The 13,075-nt window shown below is 40.4% G+C and overlaps 1 protein-coding gene across 6 annotated transcripts in view; it reads left to right on the plus strand.

The window, feature by feature from the left end:
- Window positions 1–12,983, plus strand: part of LOC111267708 (uncharacterized) — a 28,827-nt gene extending 15,844 nt beyond the window's left edge. The window contains exons 4-14 of one of the 6 annotated variants that reach the window (XM_022846125.2): window positions 1,388–1,524; window positions 2,066–2,194; window positions 3,265–3,427; window positions 8,236–8,354; window positions 8,889–8,993; window positions 9,179–9,457; window positions 9,635–9,938; window positions 10,801–11,095; window positions 11,507–11,672; window positions 12,039–12,182; window positions 12,327–12,409. In XM_022846125.2, coding sequence (XP_022701860.1) covers window positions 1,388–1,524; window positions 2,066–2,194; window positions 3,265–3,427; window positions 8,236–8,354; window positions 8,889–8,993; window positions 9,179–9,457; window positions 9,635–9,938; window positions 10,801–11,095; window positions 11,507–11,672; window positions 12,039–12,180 — 1,839 coding nt within the window. In that variant the 3' untranslated portion in view covers window positions 12,181–12,182; window positions 12,327–12,409. Of the gene's footprint in view, window positions 1–1,387; window positions 1,525–2,065; window positions 2,195–3,264; window positions 3,428–8,235; window positions 8,355–8,888; window positions 8,994–9,178; window positions 9,458–9,634; window positions 9,939–10,800; window positions 11,096–11,506; window positions 11,673–12,038 lie in introns of all 6 variants that reach the window. The other 5 variants (XM_022846127.2, XM_022846126.2, XR_015313929.1 and 2 more) reach the window with 5 other exon arrangements.
- The last annotated feature ends 92 nt before the right edge of the window (window positions 12,984–13,075 follow it).

The following is a 13,075-nucleotide window of genomic DNA, read 5'->3' on the forward strand; positions in this document are numbered from 1 at the left end:
ATGTTAGCTCCGGAAAGGAAATTCCTAGAGAAAGGGCGTAGCGAAAAACATTTAATACCGAGTTCACGTATCGAGACACCATTCTAAAGTCCAGCTTTTTCAACTGGCTGTTTATGATTGTACGAATACATTTATCTAGCAAAGGTACCAAAGTAAATGTTCGGAGATTAAGGTCCATTAATGCTATTACGGGTTGTTGCTGGCTTCTAATAGTAGATAAAATGTGTCCTCGTCCAGTTCCGAAGCTAGGCCCACACGTATCTCAAAACTGAATGGGTAGACAACGATTGCACTGCATTATCATATAGACATCGATCGCCGGTAACATTCCCCGGTAGATGAACGCCCATTCGAATTGAACACTAGATACTGTTGGGGAAGTAAGTGAAGAGTTGTCACGTGAATAGCGCTACAATGTTAAGGCGTGCTTACAAAGATCTCAAATACGTGTCATACATAGCAAAAGTGCAAACAGATGATTGAGAAATCGATATAAAAGGGAATTGAAAATACTAAAACCTCGAGAGGTATTACACATCGTTTGCTTGAGGCCTGGTTCTTTGATGGATGCAGCCGCAGGTCGTTTTCCTGTCGTTCATGCTCAAGTTAGCCGCAGGGACAATCGTTCACTTATTCGCTATCTGCAGTACGTATCTATAGGGTATTTCGGTCAATGTTCATGTTCCGAAGTATCGTGGCGCCGCACTTTTTATCGGGAAGTCGAAGCCACTTACAGATAAGTTCATCTGTTTGTTTATCAGAATTATTATTCGATCGTAGTAGATAAATGACATGGTATCTGAAGGACAAGCATACGTCTTGCAGCAAAGTAACGCATCGATTTATGGAAGCCAGTTAGTGCGGGCTTGGGAATCCACTTGAGAACCGGAGCATGGTTTGGGATAAGCTCGTATAATTGTAGGACAACGTACATTTAAATGTGTTGTATTACTAGTCATGGCACTTTACTGAGGTTCTTGCAAGCTTCGACATGTCAACGCCGACTAGCTAATACTCGCTATCAAGCAGCTAGCTGTTCGCACAATTGCAAAGAGAAACTTTAAAGCGAGCTTGTGATAGGTCAGCCAGTTTCAATTAAAGCAATACTATAGGTAAACGTATATATCCCAAATAGACACAGCCACCAGAATACCTTCAGACACATTCAACACATTTAGTGTTGAAGTACCCGTCTCTGTTTAGATACAGTTACAAAACCAGATTAGAGGTAACGCTCCTCAGTTAGATGGAGCATCCCGTAACTCTAGTAGCACACGCCAACAAATTTTACACAAATTGGACATGCGATTTTTCAGAACTCTTTGTTAGTAAATAGATAGATATTCAGAAACAAGAACTTTGCAAAAAGTCGACTTCGGCAATTCAGGTGACATCGGACTTCGAGGGGCAAACGGAGCCCATCGCAAGGGCCCCCGCTGCGAACGCTCTCGGAGTCACCGAAGAGGAACTGCATTTCATTCAACAAGAGCTCGACCATGCGCACGACTCGTTATCGCAGGGCAGGTAAATGCAATTCAGCTCCTGTCGATAATAAACAAGTACTTTTCTTAGTCAATGAACAAGACTTTTCTTATATTAAAGGCTTGTTTTGGAGGCACCAAAGCATTAGTAATCGCAATTGACATATTTGCAGCCCTTTCACGATTACCTGATGAACTTTGTTTATAATTCAACACTACTTTATGGACATATCAAAGGTAAAGGATTGTAAGGAAAGTATTGCAGTTGATTAGACAGATTAGTTATACATACTAATAACATGTCAAACGGTCACATCTTTTCGCTTATACTCTTATGGCCCTACATACAAGTACGCATCTCGCGTGCACATGCTTGCTACATACAGAGTGACACTATTCAGTTTGTGTATGGCATTTAATGATTTCAAGTGATCGGCAAAATGAAACTACCCTTTTCTATTTTTGCCAGGTGTCGCAAATTTGCTATTGAAATAGTTACCTCTTTCTGTGCTTAAGGTTTTCATATAGGCCATGCCAACATCGTTCTGATAAATCGTAATCCGCTGTTGTTTCTACCATTGCAGTGTGCAGGATAGTTTTAACGGCAGCAGTAGTGTCAAGTCTGCAGGACGCCTTCTCGAAGAGGATTACTTGGAAAAGGCGGCTGCAGGTTGTGGCTCTAGGGCCGGAACCTTGTCTCCCATAAGCAATAGGTACTGTAGCCATTATTGTAAATGCTAGTCTGAATCTACGCTTTACGTGCCTGATAGGAGTGCCCCCGGTTTCTTGTATCCCACGCAAAGTTGAATGCAACAAATTAACTATTTGGAAATATGTAGAAAGTACGCGATGTAAATACCTTAAGTACGACATCAATCATCTGCATATTTTTCCCCTTCATTTCACCACCATGCAACTTACGTAAATAGCGCACGTAACGTGGAATAAGAATCCTGTCAGGCGCTAAACTGACACAAAGTTTGACGCACATACAAGCATTATTACACGTTAACTACTCTAAATTGGAAATGATTTAGTCGGGAAAAGACAGCGTTGTTACTTTTTCTATAGGCTCACTTTTTCATAGAGAACTGGCGAAATACTAGACAAATTGAGCTAAAGCAACTGAAATATGCTAGGGGTTCATGTATCATTGGAAAATAGATTTTCGCCGGAAAAGATCTATTTGTTTAAACAGCGTATCCGAAGAACATTATTTCACCGCAGGGGATTGTAGTCTGATTAAAATTGATGTTTTTATTGGTCACTTATCGAGTACGTGTTCAGGCTTTGAAATGGATAAAGATAAAATCGCTAAAATGTGAGACAAAAGATTAATATATTATTTTAGCAGAGGATAAAGTGCTGCTATCTTACTCAAAGGAGGGCCGCAAGGAAATCGGTATACAGAGTCGTAGAATCGTCAAGGTGGTCAAATCACACTCAACTGGCTATTCTCTTAACTTAGCCAATCGAAACTTAAAGAGCGACGTTTGTAGTCCTTTAAACATCAGAAATTCGTGTGTATCTGTGTTGCATTGTAAACATCACTTAACAGTGGTATACTGCCATAACAACCGCCTGGGCAAGTTTGATCTTATCTTAAATCCCTTTAAGTATTTTTTTTTTTCGTAACAAGTGTGGAATCGTTTGTGCCCAAAAAGTACACTTTGTCGCATCTTCTACTGCATGTAGGTTTTTAAGAATAGGCGATGTGAGTTATTTGTTTACAATGTAGGGCAATCAGTATAAGAATGAATTTTCGCTCCCGATTATTATGTAGGTTGGCGACGATCGCGGAGAAACGCGAAATCGCTGTACAAACGTTAAACGATGTGACCACGGACGAGGCAGCCGAATTCGCGGCAAGGCCCCCACCCTGTAAGAAGAAGGAGCTTATACCGCTTCAGGGAATCTTCTCCGATATTGATAAATACGCATGCAATGTAAGTAGATCAAGTCCACAATGTTTTCCAGAACTTACTTACCAGTCATAGTCGGGCTACGACCACGCGCTAAATTGGCATTAATCAGATACGGCATTGAGATCGTATTAGTTCAGATTTATGTGGCGCTTCGAAATCGGTATTGCTCGTTTGAACCTGGTCATGAAAACTGAATGGAAAGCAGTGCGTGTCTTCGTTTATTGGAAAACTGATCAATTAGATGCTGGATATGGAGACCATGCTATGCTCGTAACGGTGCAGCTGCTTTCCTATTAGACTTGAAATTGTTTTAACTTGATGCCGACTCCCAGTTCCTGTTCCCTATATCTTCATCAACCTGGATATAGACCGAGAGGTATTGCTACGGCGGATATCTATTTCCGCGAAGCGTAGGCTTAGACTGCAGAGACGTGATGTGAAGCACCATATGCCATGTTTCTGTGCATGGGCTCTTGCCTATTAGTTGGACACGTGAGATGGTTCAGGTTTTGAGGTGTTTTTAACACCATCTATGTTAGTAACTGAAGCTCGATGTGAGAGGTCTTAGATATCGGAAACAACGTAATGGAAACGGTCTGAATGATGTCATCTGTGTTGTGATGCTGAACTTTTATCTAGCAAAACATACCCGCACACAATTTTCGTATTTTAATGGTCTGTCGATTATGCTGGTCGTATAAGAGCAGTAGCTGCGATGGGCGATTGGGTTTGCTTTCTGGACTAAAGTGCAGATTGTTGAGTGGCGCGTGCTCGCTGACCCGTTCCGGCAAAACTTGGCCGTAGAACTGCCACGTCAGAGCTGCCAGTGACGTGATTAACTACGTCCGCATTTTAAGCAATTGTAGATAAGCAGAAGGAGTTGATGACGTGGGTAAGCGGCGTCGAGCGGAGACGTGAGCTCACCTGCAAAATTCCTGCCGGGTGCTATGGTATACACGATAGCATAGAATGTAGTACCAGTTATAGTATCAATTGAGACCACAATTGAGACACACAGGCCCATAGACATCTAGCCAAGTCTTTATCGAGGCGCGAACTGAGGACATAGCGATTCTTTGGCATTGGTCAGGGAGTAGGGAACTAAGTGGATTTGGGAAAATAGAAAAATAACAAGCGATACCTCGCACCCTTTTATTCCGTTCGCTATTAACATGCGGTTCTTATACGTACCCCTTCTCAACTATAACGCTATTTAGAAGCATTACAAGGTTATCTGCAGGTACTTATGCTAGTAAACATATAAAAATTTAAAGGCGATTTTAGTCGTGATCCATGGTAACCGTACCGATCGTACATGTGTGAAGCTCGTTAATTGGCTATTTTAGGCGGTGTCGTCAAGTAAAGTTGATTCTGTCTTCGAAATATATTCAAGAAAGCCTATTTGTATCTAAACAAGAGATTACAATCATACTAGGCCATTTCTGGTTACTATCCTATTCAGCTGAACTATGACTATCTAGTGAAATTATATATATATATATATATATATAAATGAAATGGTACTTGTTTTGCACTATAGACCACATTAGCTGCTTACTCCTAGTCATTCACTTCCATTTCCTTCGAGTATAATTTAACAATATAATTATTGATAAAGGCGCTGTATAATAACGTAGAGATATAGTACACTACGTAACTTTTAATTGAAGTGCTTTGCAGTAGACAACGGCGATAGGTAACGGCTAGTTAACGAAAGTCGTTTTGCAGTTTAACTGTGTACCGTGGCCCCCATTTGTAAGTGCGGGATGATTGAGACCCGTTCGACGCTTGAAACATAACTAAATCATATCATTAGTATTGGCTGATATTACGGTTTGAGAGACACGAATCGTTTGAGAGGCCAGGTGAGGGGGGACACTGCAATTATCTCGCCCTCGATAAAGTTACATAGTTCACATGTTAACTGCCACATTTCATAGGTATATGTAGCAGTCTGAAACTTCACGTCCAAATAACAGTATAGAAAATAGGAATTTATAATTTGTGCTTTGTTTAACTATTGTCAATAAGGTCAAAGTAAACGGTGTGCTTTTCGTTAGCAACGATTGGCTAATTCTTCGGAGGATCAGCCGGGGACACTCTTAGTAATCCTGAAGCTTTGACCAAGTAGAGTTAACTACTACTGGAAAAAGGCTTATAATAAACTGTTAATTAAAAAATTACTAATAATAATTATCTTAGATGACGTCTGCTTTCACCTCGTGTTAACTAAAAGTATATAAAAACCTAAATTGCAATTGCGTTTCATAGGCTTTCCGTGGTCGATCTGCGTTAGCTTATTTAACCAGTGCACTGGCATTGCGATTATATATGTAACTGGCCATAATTGGCTTTGTTCACTTGCACGTTTGACCTTGACACAAGGCCAGCTCATTCACTAACCTGCCATTGACTAGTAAGTATTTGATAAAGAGTTTACAATAAACGATCCGTTTAGGTGTCTACAATGCGTACCACAAATCGACACCGAGACAGCGTCGCTTGAGTACGGAGTAAAAACTTTACCACGCTGTGCGGTGGATCACCTCGATCTTCCCGCAGAACCTAAAAGCGAGCGTTGAAAAAATATAAAAATGAGCATTCACATTTTATTTATTCAGGCAATAAAAATAAAAGGTAGAATCTGTCTGAATCCCAAAGTTATATTTGAAATATGCTAAGCTGTACACTAAACTGTACCGCAAGATACACAGTTCCTCGGGCATCTATAATTTCAAAAATGCATGTATCTAGTAACAAAACTTTTCTTCACATGCCAACTGAGTTATCGAAATCTCTGAACTACAGTAGGTAACACAACAGGAAATAGTCGGCCAGTATACATAATGACACATATACATATCCAATCCGATCTATATATTTCAGAAGCTATTTTTTTTTTTTTGGTAAAATTGATTCCTTTGAATTTTGAAGTATTTAAGGTCTTTTCAATTTAATGTAACCACCTAAACCGATAAGAATATGCGACCATGCTCAACAAGATTTTGTGTTCTATTATTGAATTTCAACCCCTTATAACTTCTCTGAAAAGATTAAACCAAGTAACTAGTATGCAAAATATATATTAGTATAATGATCTTCAGCTCAAACCGGTTCATGATCCCCATTATATAGTTTGAGTAATCAGCACCTATACTTAGCCACGCGGTTCGCCGGACTTGCAAACATCAGGTATAGAGCTCGATCTGCAACTGAGACTTAGTGATTATTTCAATTCTTAATTTTGACCCCCCTGTGCAGTTAGTTCTATTTGAGTAATATAGATGTCATAAAGCTTTCTTCTTATGCCGTGGGGGAAAGTGGGGTGAAAGAGGACACTCTTTTTCTAATTGTTCAGAAATCGCTGGTAACAATTTAGAACAAGGACGCTCAAGCTGCAGCTGGGTTTTTATAGAATATGGCTACGAATGCTCAACCGCACGGGTATTGCTGTTGTAAAAGCCTCAATAAAGCCCGCAACAATCAAGAATTGAGCAATAAATACATTTGAAATTCGGCTGCGTTAGCATATTATTTATTTCATGAGGATAGGCAACAATAAGCAGTCCTTGAAGTCAGACTGTGTCAGTGTTTTGTAACTTTCTTCTTAATCATGTGGCAATCTTGCATTACCCAATAGAACTTATAACATTTTATACCGCATTTCAATTTATTCGGTCAGACGAACGACTCCAGGATCCAAATTATCTTACAGCTTTACTTAGACGACTTCGTGAGAGTAATCTAGAAATCAGTTGAAGTTTAGACATAGGCTGTAAATTTTATCCATTTTATCCCATTGTCGCCATTTTTGTCAATAATTTTTTTTATCAAAGCGAGACTAAAGAGTAGCTGAATAACAATGCTTGTCGCATATATTATTTTGAAATTTTTCGTCTAAGTGCGAAGCAGATAATATTTGAATTTGGGTAAATTTGGCCTTGGAAATTAGCGTATTTAGTTTTCTGTAATCTGAAAGGAACCTTCAAGTTGGCCCTTCGTCCTGAAAAAAATTCCCGATGAGGTACCTTCACGATAAACAAACCATCATTCACATATGTAGGTTGTATCAAAATGAAGCGCAATAGCCTATGAGAAGAAGTCTTTATTTGCCAGCGTATTATCCTGAAACTGGTAGTTAATTACTTTACGTGAAATACACAGCTGATTAAATATGAAGAAACCACAATTTGTTATATTATAACTTCTATTAGCTGCGATCTGCTAGTTTTACCTTGTGTTCTTCAATCTCAAGTGTTTACTTTTGGTCGCAGTATGATTGCTATTGCAGTTATCATGAGGTACGTGGAACCTGTAGCTTCGGTAAAAAGATAATTTTTTTCGATAGCTTCATGAAGTCGTCTGATGTTATCACCCCAATCAGCTCTACAATTTAAGCAAACAAATGGAAAGCTAAAATATTTCTTATAATTTATAGAGGAAAAAAACGGACTGTGCTATTCTTCTGTCGAAATCGGGCAGAATTGCCTCCACTGCCAGTGAAAGCAAACACATCCAGCGCATAGCTACTATATAATGGGTCAGCACAAAGGTTTGTTGGGTACAAAGGTTCCCATAAGTCCCTGAAAGCTTGCAAATAATTTGTTGTCGCGACACAGAGTGTTTTGTGTAGTTATAGCCTAACGTGGCTCCCAACATTTTCGTTGGTGTTACTAGGCAACGATTTGTGTGGCTAGATTCCAACACGTTGTCAAATATGCTTCGATCGGTAAAACAACCTGTATTGTAATGAGTGGCAAGTACTCTTTGGAAGCATGCCTTATCCGTAATCGAATACGTTTTTGCGTTCTCTATGTTTAATATACCAGGTTCCATCAGAGATCGAACGCGGTGGTATTGAAGACCTGGTGAATTATTTGATGGTTAAATCACGAAACGACCTCTTCAAAGTTCGCGTCATCTTCCGGTGGATTGCCAACAATATTTCGTAAGCACGAATCATGGACAGAGGCGTTTTTTTCGTAGTAACTATTGCGAACTCGTTACAAATCTATTTTATGCAACGTTAAATAAACTGTGAAATCTTTAGCTTACTCGTTAATTCAATAATGGATAAGCCTTTGCCATAGGTTTTCATTCATTTGCAATAGGTTTTTCAACACTATCACGATTGTTGTTATCACAGTAGATTATACTATACAAACTCGTGAGAGGGAATAACGTCAAACAATGCTGTCGTACTGCTTGATGTAACGCTTTAATTTGCTCAGTGAGAAAATTTACGTAGCCGGCTACTAATGTTCCAGTGTAGTTTTAATAAAGCGTTTCGCACATTTTTAGTGGAATCAATCCTTTTGAAAGTTCGCTGTGGTTTATTAGGCGACGATGCGTACGCCCGGAAAACGTTCGATAACATGAAAGTCTTGAGCCAGGTTTTACTTCTTCTGTATTTACTAGATACAATTGGCTGTAATCCTTAACTTGTTTCCCTGAATAACAGTCGTACTTTGCATTATTATAGATTTGAATGGAAGTATGTGGATGAGAAGCTTACTCCCGAAAAAGTTCTCCTGAAAAAAAAGGGCGTCTGCAAGGATTATTGCAGTCTGTTTTGCGAAATGTGCAGGTAAATCTGTGATGCTATGTTGGCCGCCAGCAGTAAGCAATATGTCACATCAAAGCTTAAAGCTCTATATGGCAGAACATGCTGAAATGGGTGTACGTATACTTGCTCTACTGCAAATGCTCATTTTCTTGTCTCTCTCTCCCTCTATATATGTCGCACATTTACATTTCGGGGGATGCAAATAGGTGTGCCGGCATCCGCGTTAAGCAGATACAAGGATTTGCTAAGGGGCACGACTACCGACCGGAACATCAGTTCTCGCCGGGAAGTGACGTGCCACACGCATGGAATGCCGTGTTCCTCTTCGGCAGCTGGCGACTCGTAGACGTCACGTGGGGCAGCGGCTTCACGGACCACACGGGCTCGTTTCAGAGGAAACTCAACGAGCACTTCTTCCTAACTGACCCTGAGGCGCTTATATGGACCCATTTTCCTTACGACGAGTTAGAAGCCAACTACGAAAGGTACGCTGAACGTATTCTGTTGTTTTATTTTTTAGAACAAAGACCGACTCAACACCTACTAAAGTATGATTATACTGCAGGTTAGCCAAGTCTTCGTGACAAGAATGTTTTTTTGGCTTACGCTTTTATAGGAGTCCATTTGATGGGCAACAATAACCAACCAACTGGTATTTTCAGATGGCAATTACTCGATGTGCCAATGGATCTGGCTACGTTCAATTCCCTTCCTAAGGTGACGCCGCACTTTTTCCAATTTTCAATGAAGATACGCTCGAAGATCCAAAACCCGGTCGAGTTCCGCGTACGAAGCGATATTCGAATAGCAAGCCACGAGCATATGCGATTCAAATTTAAATTATACCCCTCCGAAGAAGTCGAAAATTCAATATTGAATAACTATGTGTTTTGTCACTTGGTGGAGGACCGCCTTGTGGGTTGCTTTGGAATAACGCCGCCCACCGAAGGCAGATACTACTTTAAGGTGAGTCTTAAAATGAGCGTACAGGCATGCTCACTCGGTTTGCATGGGACAATTTAAAGGAAAAGCTCTTTTCAGAGCAGTATTTGTTAGAGGTAGCCATACTTTCTAAAAATCTTCGTTTGGCCGCATTGCCGGCAAATCGTCTAAAAGCATGAGTTCTCATGAAAGTATCGGCACACACGTATTTGAGGCGTGATTAGTCCGACTGTGCTAATAACTGAAATGCATATATTAAATTATTCTGTCATTTCGTAATAGCTGTTGATTACGCATGCCGTAGGCCTGTTTTCTAGCGTGTTTACTTTATACCATGCTTTCTTACATGCGCTATATCCTATTCTTGTTGCCGATAATATTAATCGTAAGACGAGTAGAAGCCTAAGCTACGTCCACGTAACATATGCTAGAGGAATGGTTGCTATAGATTATTCTATCTTGTTTTTCAATGGCCCCTCGCAACTTCTGCAATCCAGGTCCAGAGGGTAACTCCTCTGCATTACGAGCACACTGAATAGCCAAAGGTTTCATGCAGTGTTGTCTTTACAAGCCAATATTGCTCATAAACAGAGCACCGAGGAGATGACAATGTTATGTATACTGACGAAAGTGCAGCCCGAAACTGGCCCTAGCAGCATCGTGGTATGACGCTTCAAAACCTACTGATCTCGGAAAGACTATCAATGCTCCGTAAAAATCGCTGACTATAACTTAGTGCGACTCGATTGCGCCGCGTGGATTAGAGCCTGCTCTCGGGCTGTGGCATCGGGAATGATACCCAAAAACTGCTATTGTTATCTATGGCCACCCGGCCATTACAGGGATTGGAAAAAAAACAATAACTTCAGTGTAATGTATCTGATAGGTGTACGCGCGTCCGGAACGTGATATGGGCAAAGACGACGCTTCGTTGCAAAACGTGGCAGTCTTTCTTCTGAACTGCACACGCGCACGCAAATATTTAATACCGTATCCTCCCAACGAGGTTCCATGGGGTCCTACGCAAACATTCTATGACTACAACATGAAACTCGTCAATCAAAATGGGCCAGTGATCGTTTCGTGGGGCGGAAAACGCAAATTGCAAATCGACTCGGCAGAAGCAATGCTTATTACTCATCAAGTGCTTAATGCCGACGGACAAGAAGTCGACACTACCGGTCAGACCTGATACTTAGTTCGAAATTTTCCATCCATAAATTATTTTATCAAGCTTTTCTGTGTGTATTTATATTCTGTATTAAATAAAGCTAATAGCTAGATTAAAAAATATGACATCTTTAAAATGCTTCGCGAGAGTCAAGCTATGGGTTGTGAAATATTGTCGGGGATTTTGTTATTCATACCGAGCAAATTATAATAATTCGAATAGATCCGGCAGATGTTTGAACAAGTTTCTTCGTACCACCGGATCTGCGTAAAAAACAGTAAATGTTTCTTTAAGGACGGCTCGCTGTAACACGGCTAGAGTATAACTGATTATACTCTTGACTTAGTACCATATCTTTGAAATAGTTAGACACAGTTGCTTAAGATAGTACATGCGTCATCTTTCATGTTTCGCCACTCAGGTATGCTATCACGCGAGGACAAGGACAAACGTATCACATTCGTGCTTACCCCGGTACGGGTGGGCTACTTCAAGCTGATTCTATTTGGAATGCCCAAGCCTAAACAGAAGGGCAAATGGCGGCTTCCGCTCATTGCCACTTTCCTTATCGACTGCAAACTCACTAGGTAGGTGGATGACGCTAAGTCGCTAACAAGGTAAAGGCTTAGTTTTGTGATTCCATCGTAAAACTCCCATATGCTTACCCTGATAAATGTTTATCATCGACATAATTCCTTATCTTCGAAATCATTTAACCCAGCTTTTCCTCGGCAACTATAGATTCACTGTTCATCTCTCCTATCATATACAACTCCAAATGAATCACTAGTTTTCTCTAGTGCACACGTCATATCATAGCACCTTTCGGCGCTTTTGAACCAGTTTATTTTGAATGTTGCATAGCTCACGTTATTACTTATGATTGCCGTCAATGAGTTAGTACCGTCTTTTGCTGTTGTCCAACGGCCGTTCTTGATGTGTTACTGTTGCAGCGGGCCTCGTGAGCTGCGTAGAAAGCAAAGCACAGCCGCTACTGAAGGAATCCCGCCCGTGTCCTCGTTCGCTTCCACTAACCCGAAACGCACCGCAACCCAAACTATATCATCATCGAGCTCTACCTCTAATGCCGCATAGCTGTAAATTATGCCCCCCTATCATCTCTTTCAACATTAATACTCATTCCACCATTGGAAACTCTCAACTTGAATGGGCCATAAAATGAATTTACTAACCGATGTCTGTCGTCGCGGTGTCTGCTTCTATCTGTTGTCACTATTTAGACTGGTTTTTGACGAAGAGCTGCGATTGGCGCACCATCGAAAGCCAGGGGATCCAGATCCCGATGAAGACAAAGAAGACAAGGATGGTAAAAAAAAGAAGAAGAAAAAGAAGAAATGAAAAAAAAAACTGTCGAAATGAAGGAAACACGAGCCGACAAGAGACGTTCAACATGAGTAGAAAAATGAATAGGCTTAATTTGACATTCATAGTTATACCCTACTTCAGCTAATATTTGAAGATCCTAATCATCAGCTTGGTTACTTGGGGGTCATTAGGTTGACATCGTAGCTTTTAACAAAGACGAAAACGACTTTTCAGGTTTGAGACTGCCGACGAGCACGTTAATTGTGACATTAGCAGATGTTGTCATGAGGAAAGCATGTCGAAAGCAGTAGCATTTTTCGTGTGCTATGTCATTAAAAAAAAAAAAACTTTATTTATTTGCCTTTTTCATATTTTCGTACATAACACAATGTGCTCCTCAAGCAAGAGGGCGAAAAATTGAGGCGACCCACTTGCTCTGGAACTGATCGTTCGACTGATTGCATCTAATTCAAGTTAGCGATTTATAACGGTTCAAAAAGGCTACTTTTGTAATAAATGGTGCTCCAAAAGCTAACTTCCTTACTAGTCGCCTACAACATTGTTTGCTTCTATTTGTTGTTGTTATTGTTATTATTTAGACTGATCCTTAACGAAATGATACGATCGGCATACCACCGAAAACCAGGGTACCCAGATCTCGATG

Source organism: Varroa jacobsoni, unplaced genomic scaffold, assembly GCF_002532875.2.
Source record: "Varroa jacobsoni isolate VJ856 unplaced genomic scaffold, vjacob_1.0 scaffold_1213, whole genome shotgun sequence".
In the NCBI taxonomy this organism is placed as follows: Eukaryota; Metazoa; Arthropoda; class Arachnida; order Mesostigmata; family Varroidae; genus Varroa; species Varroa jacobsoni.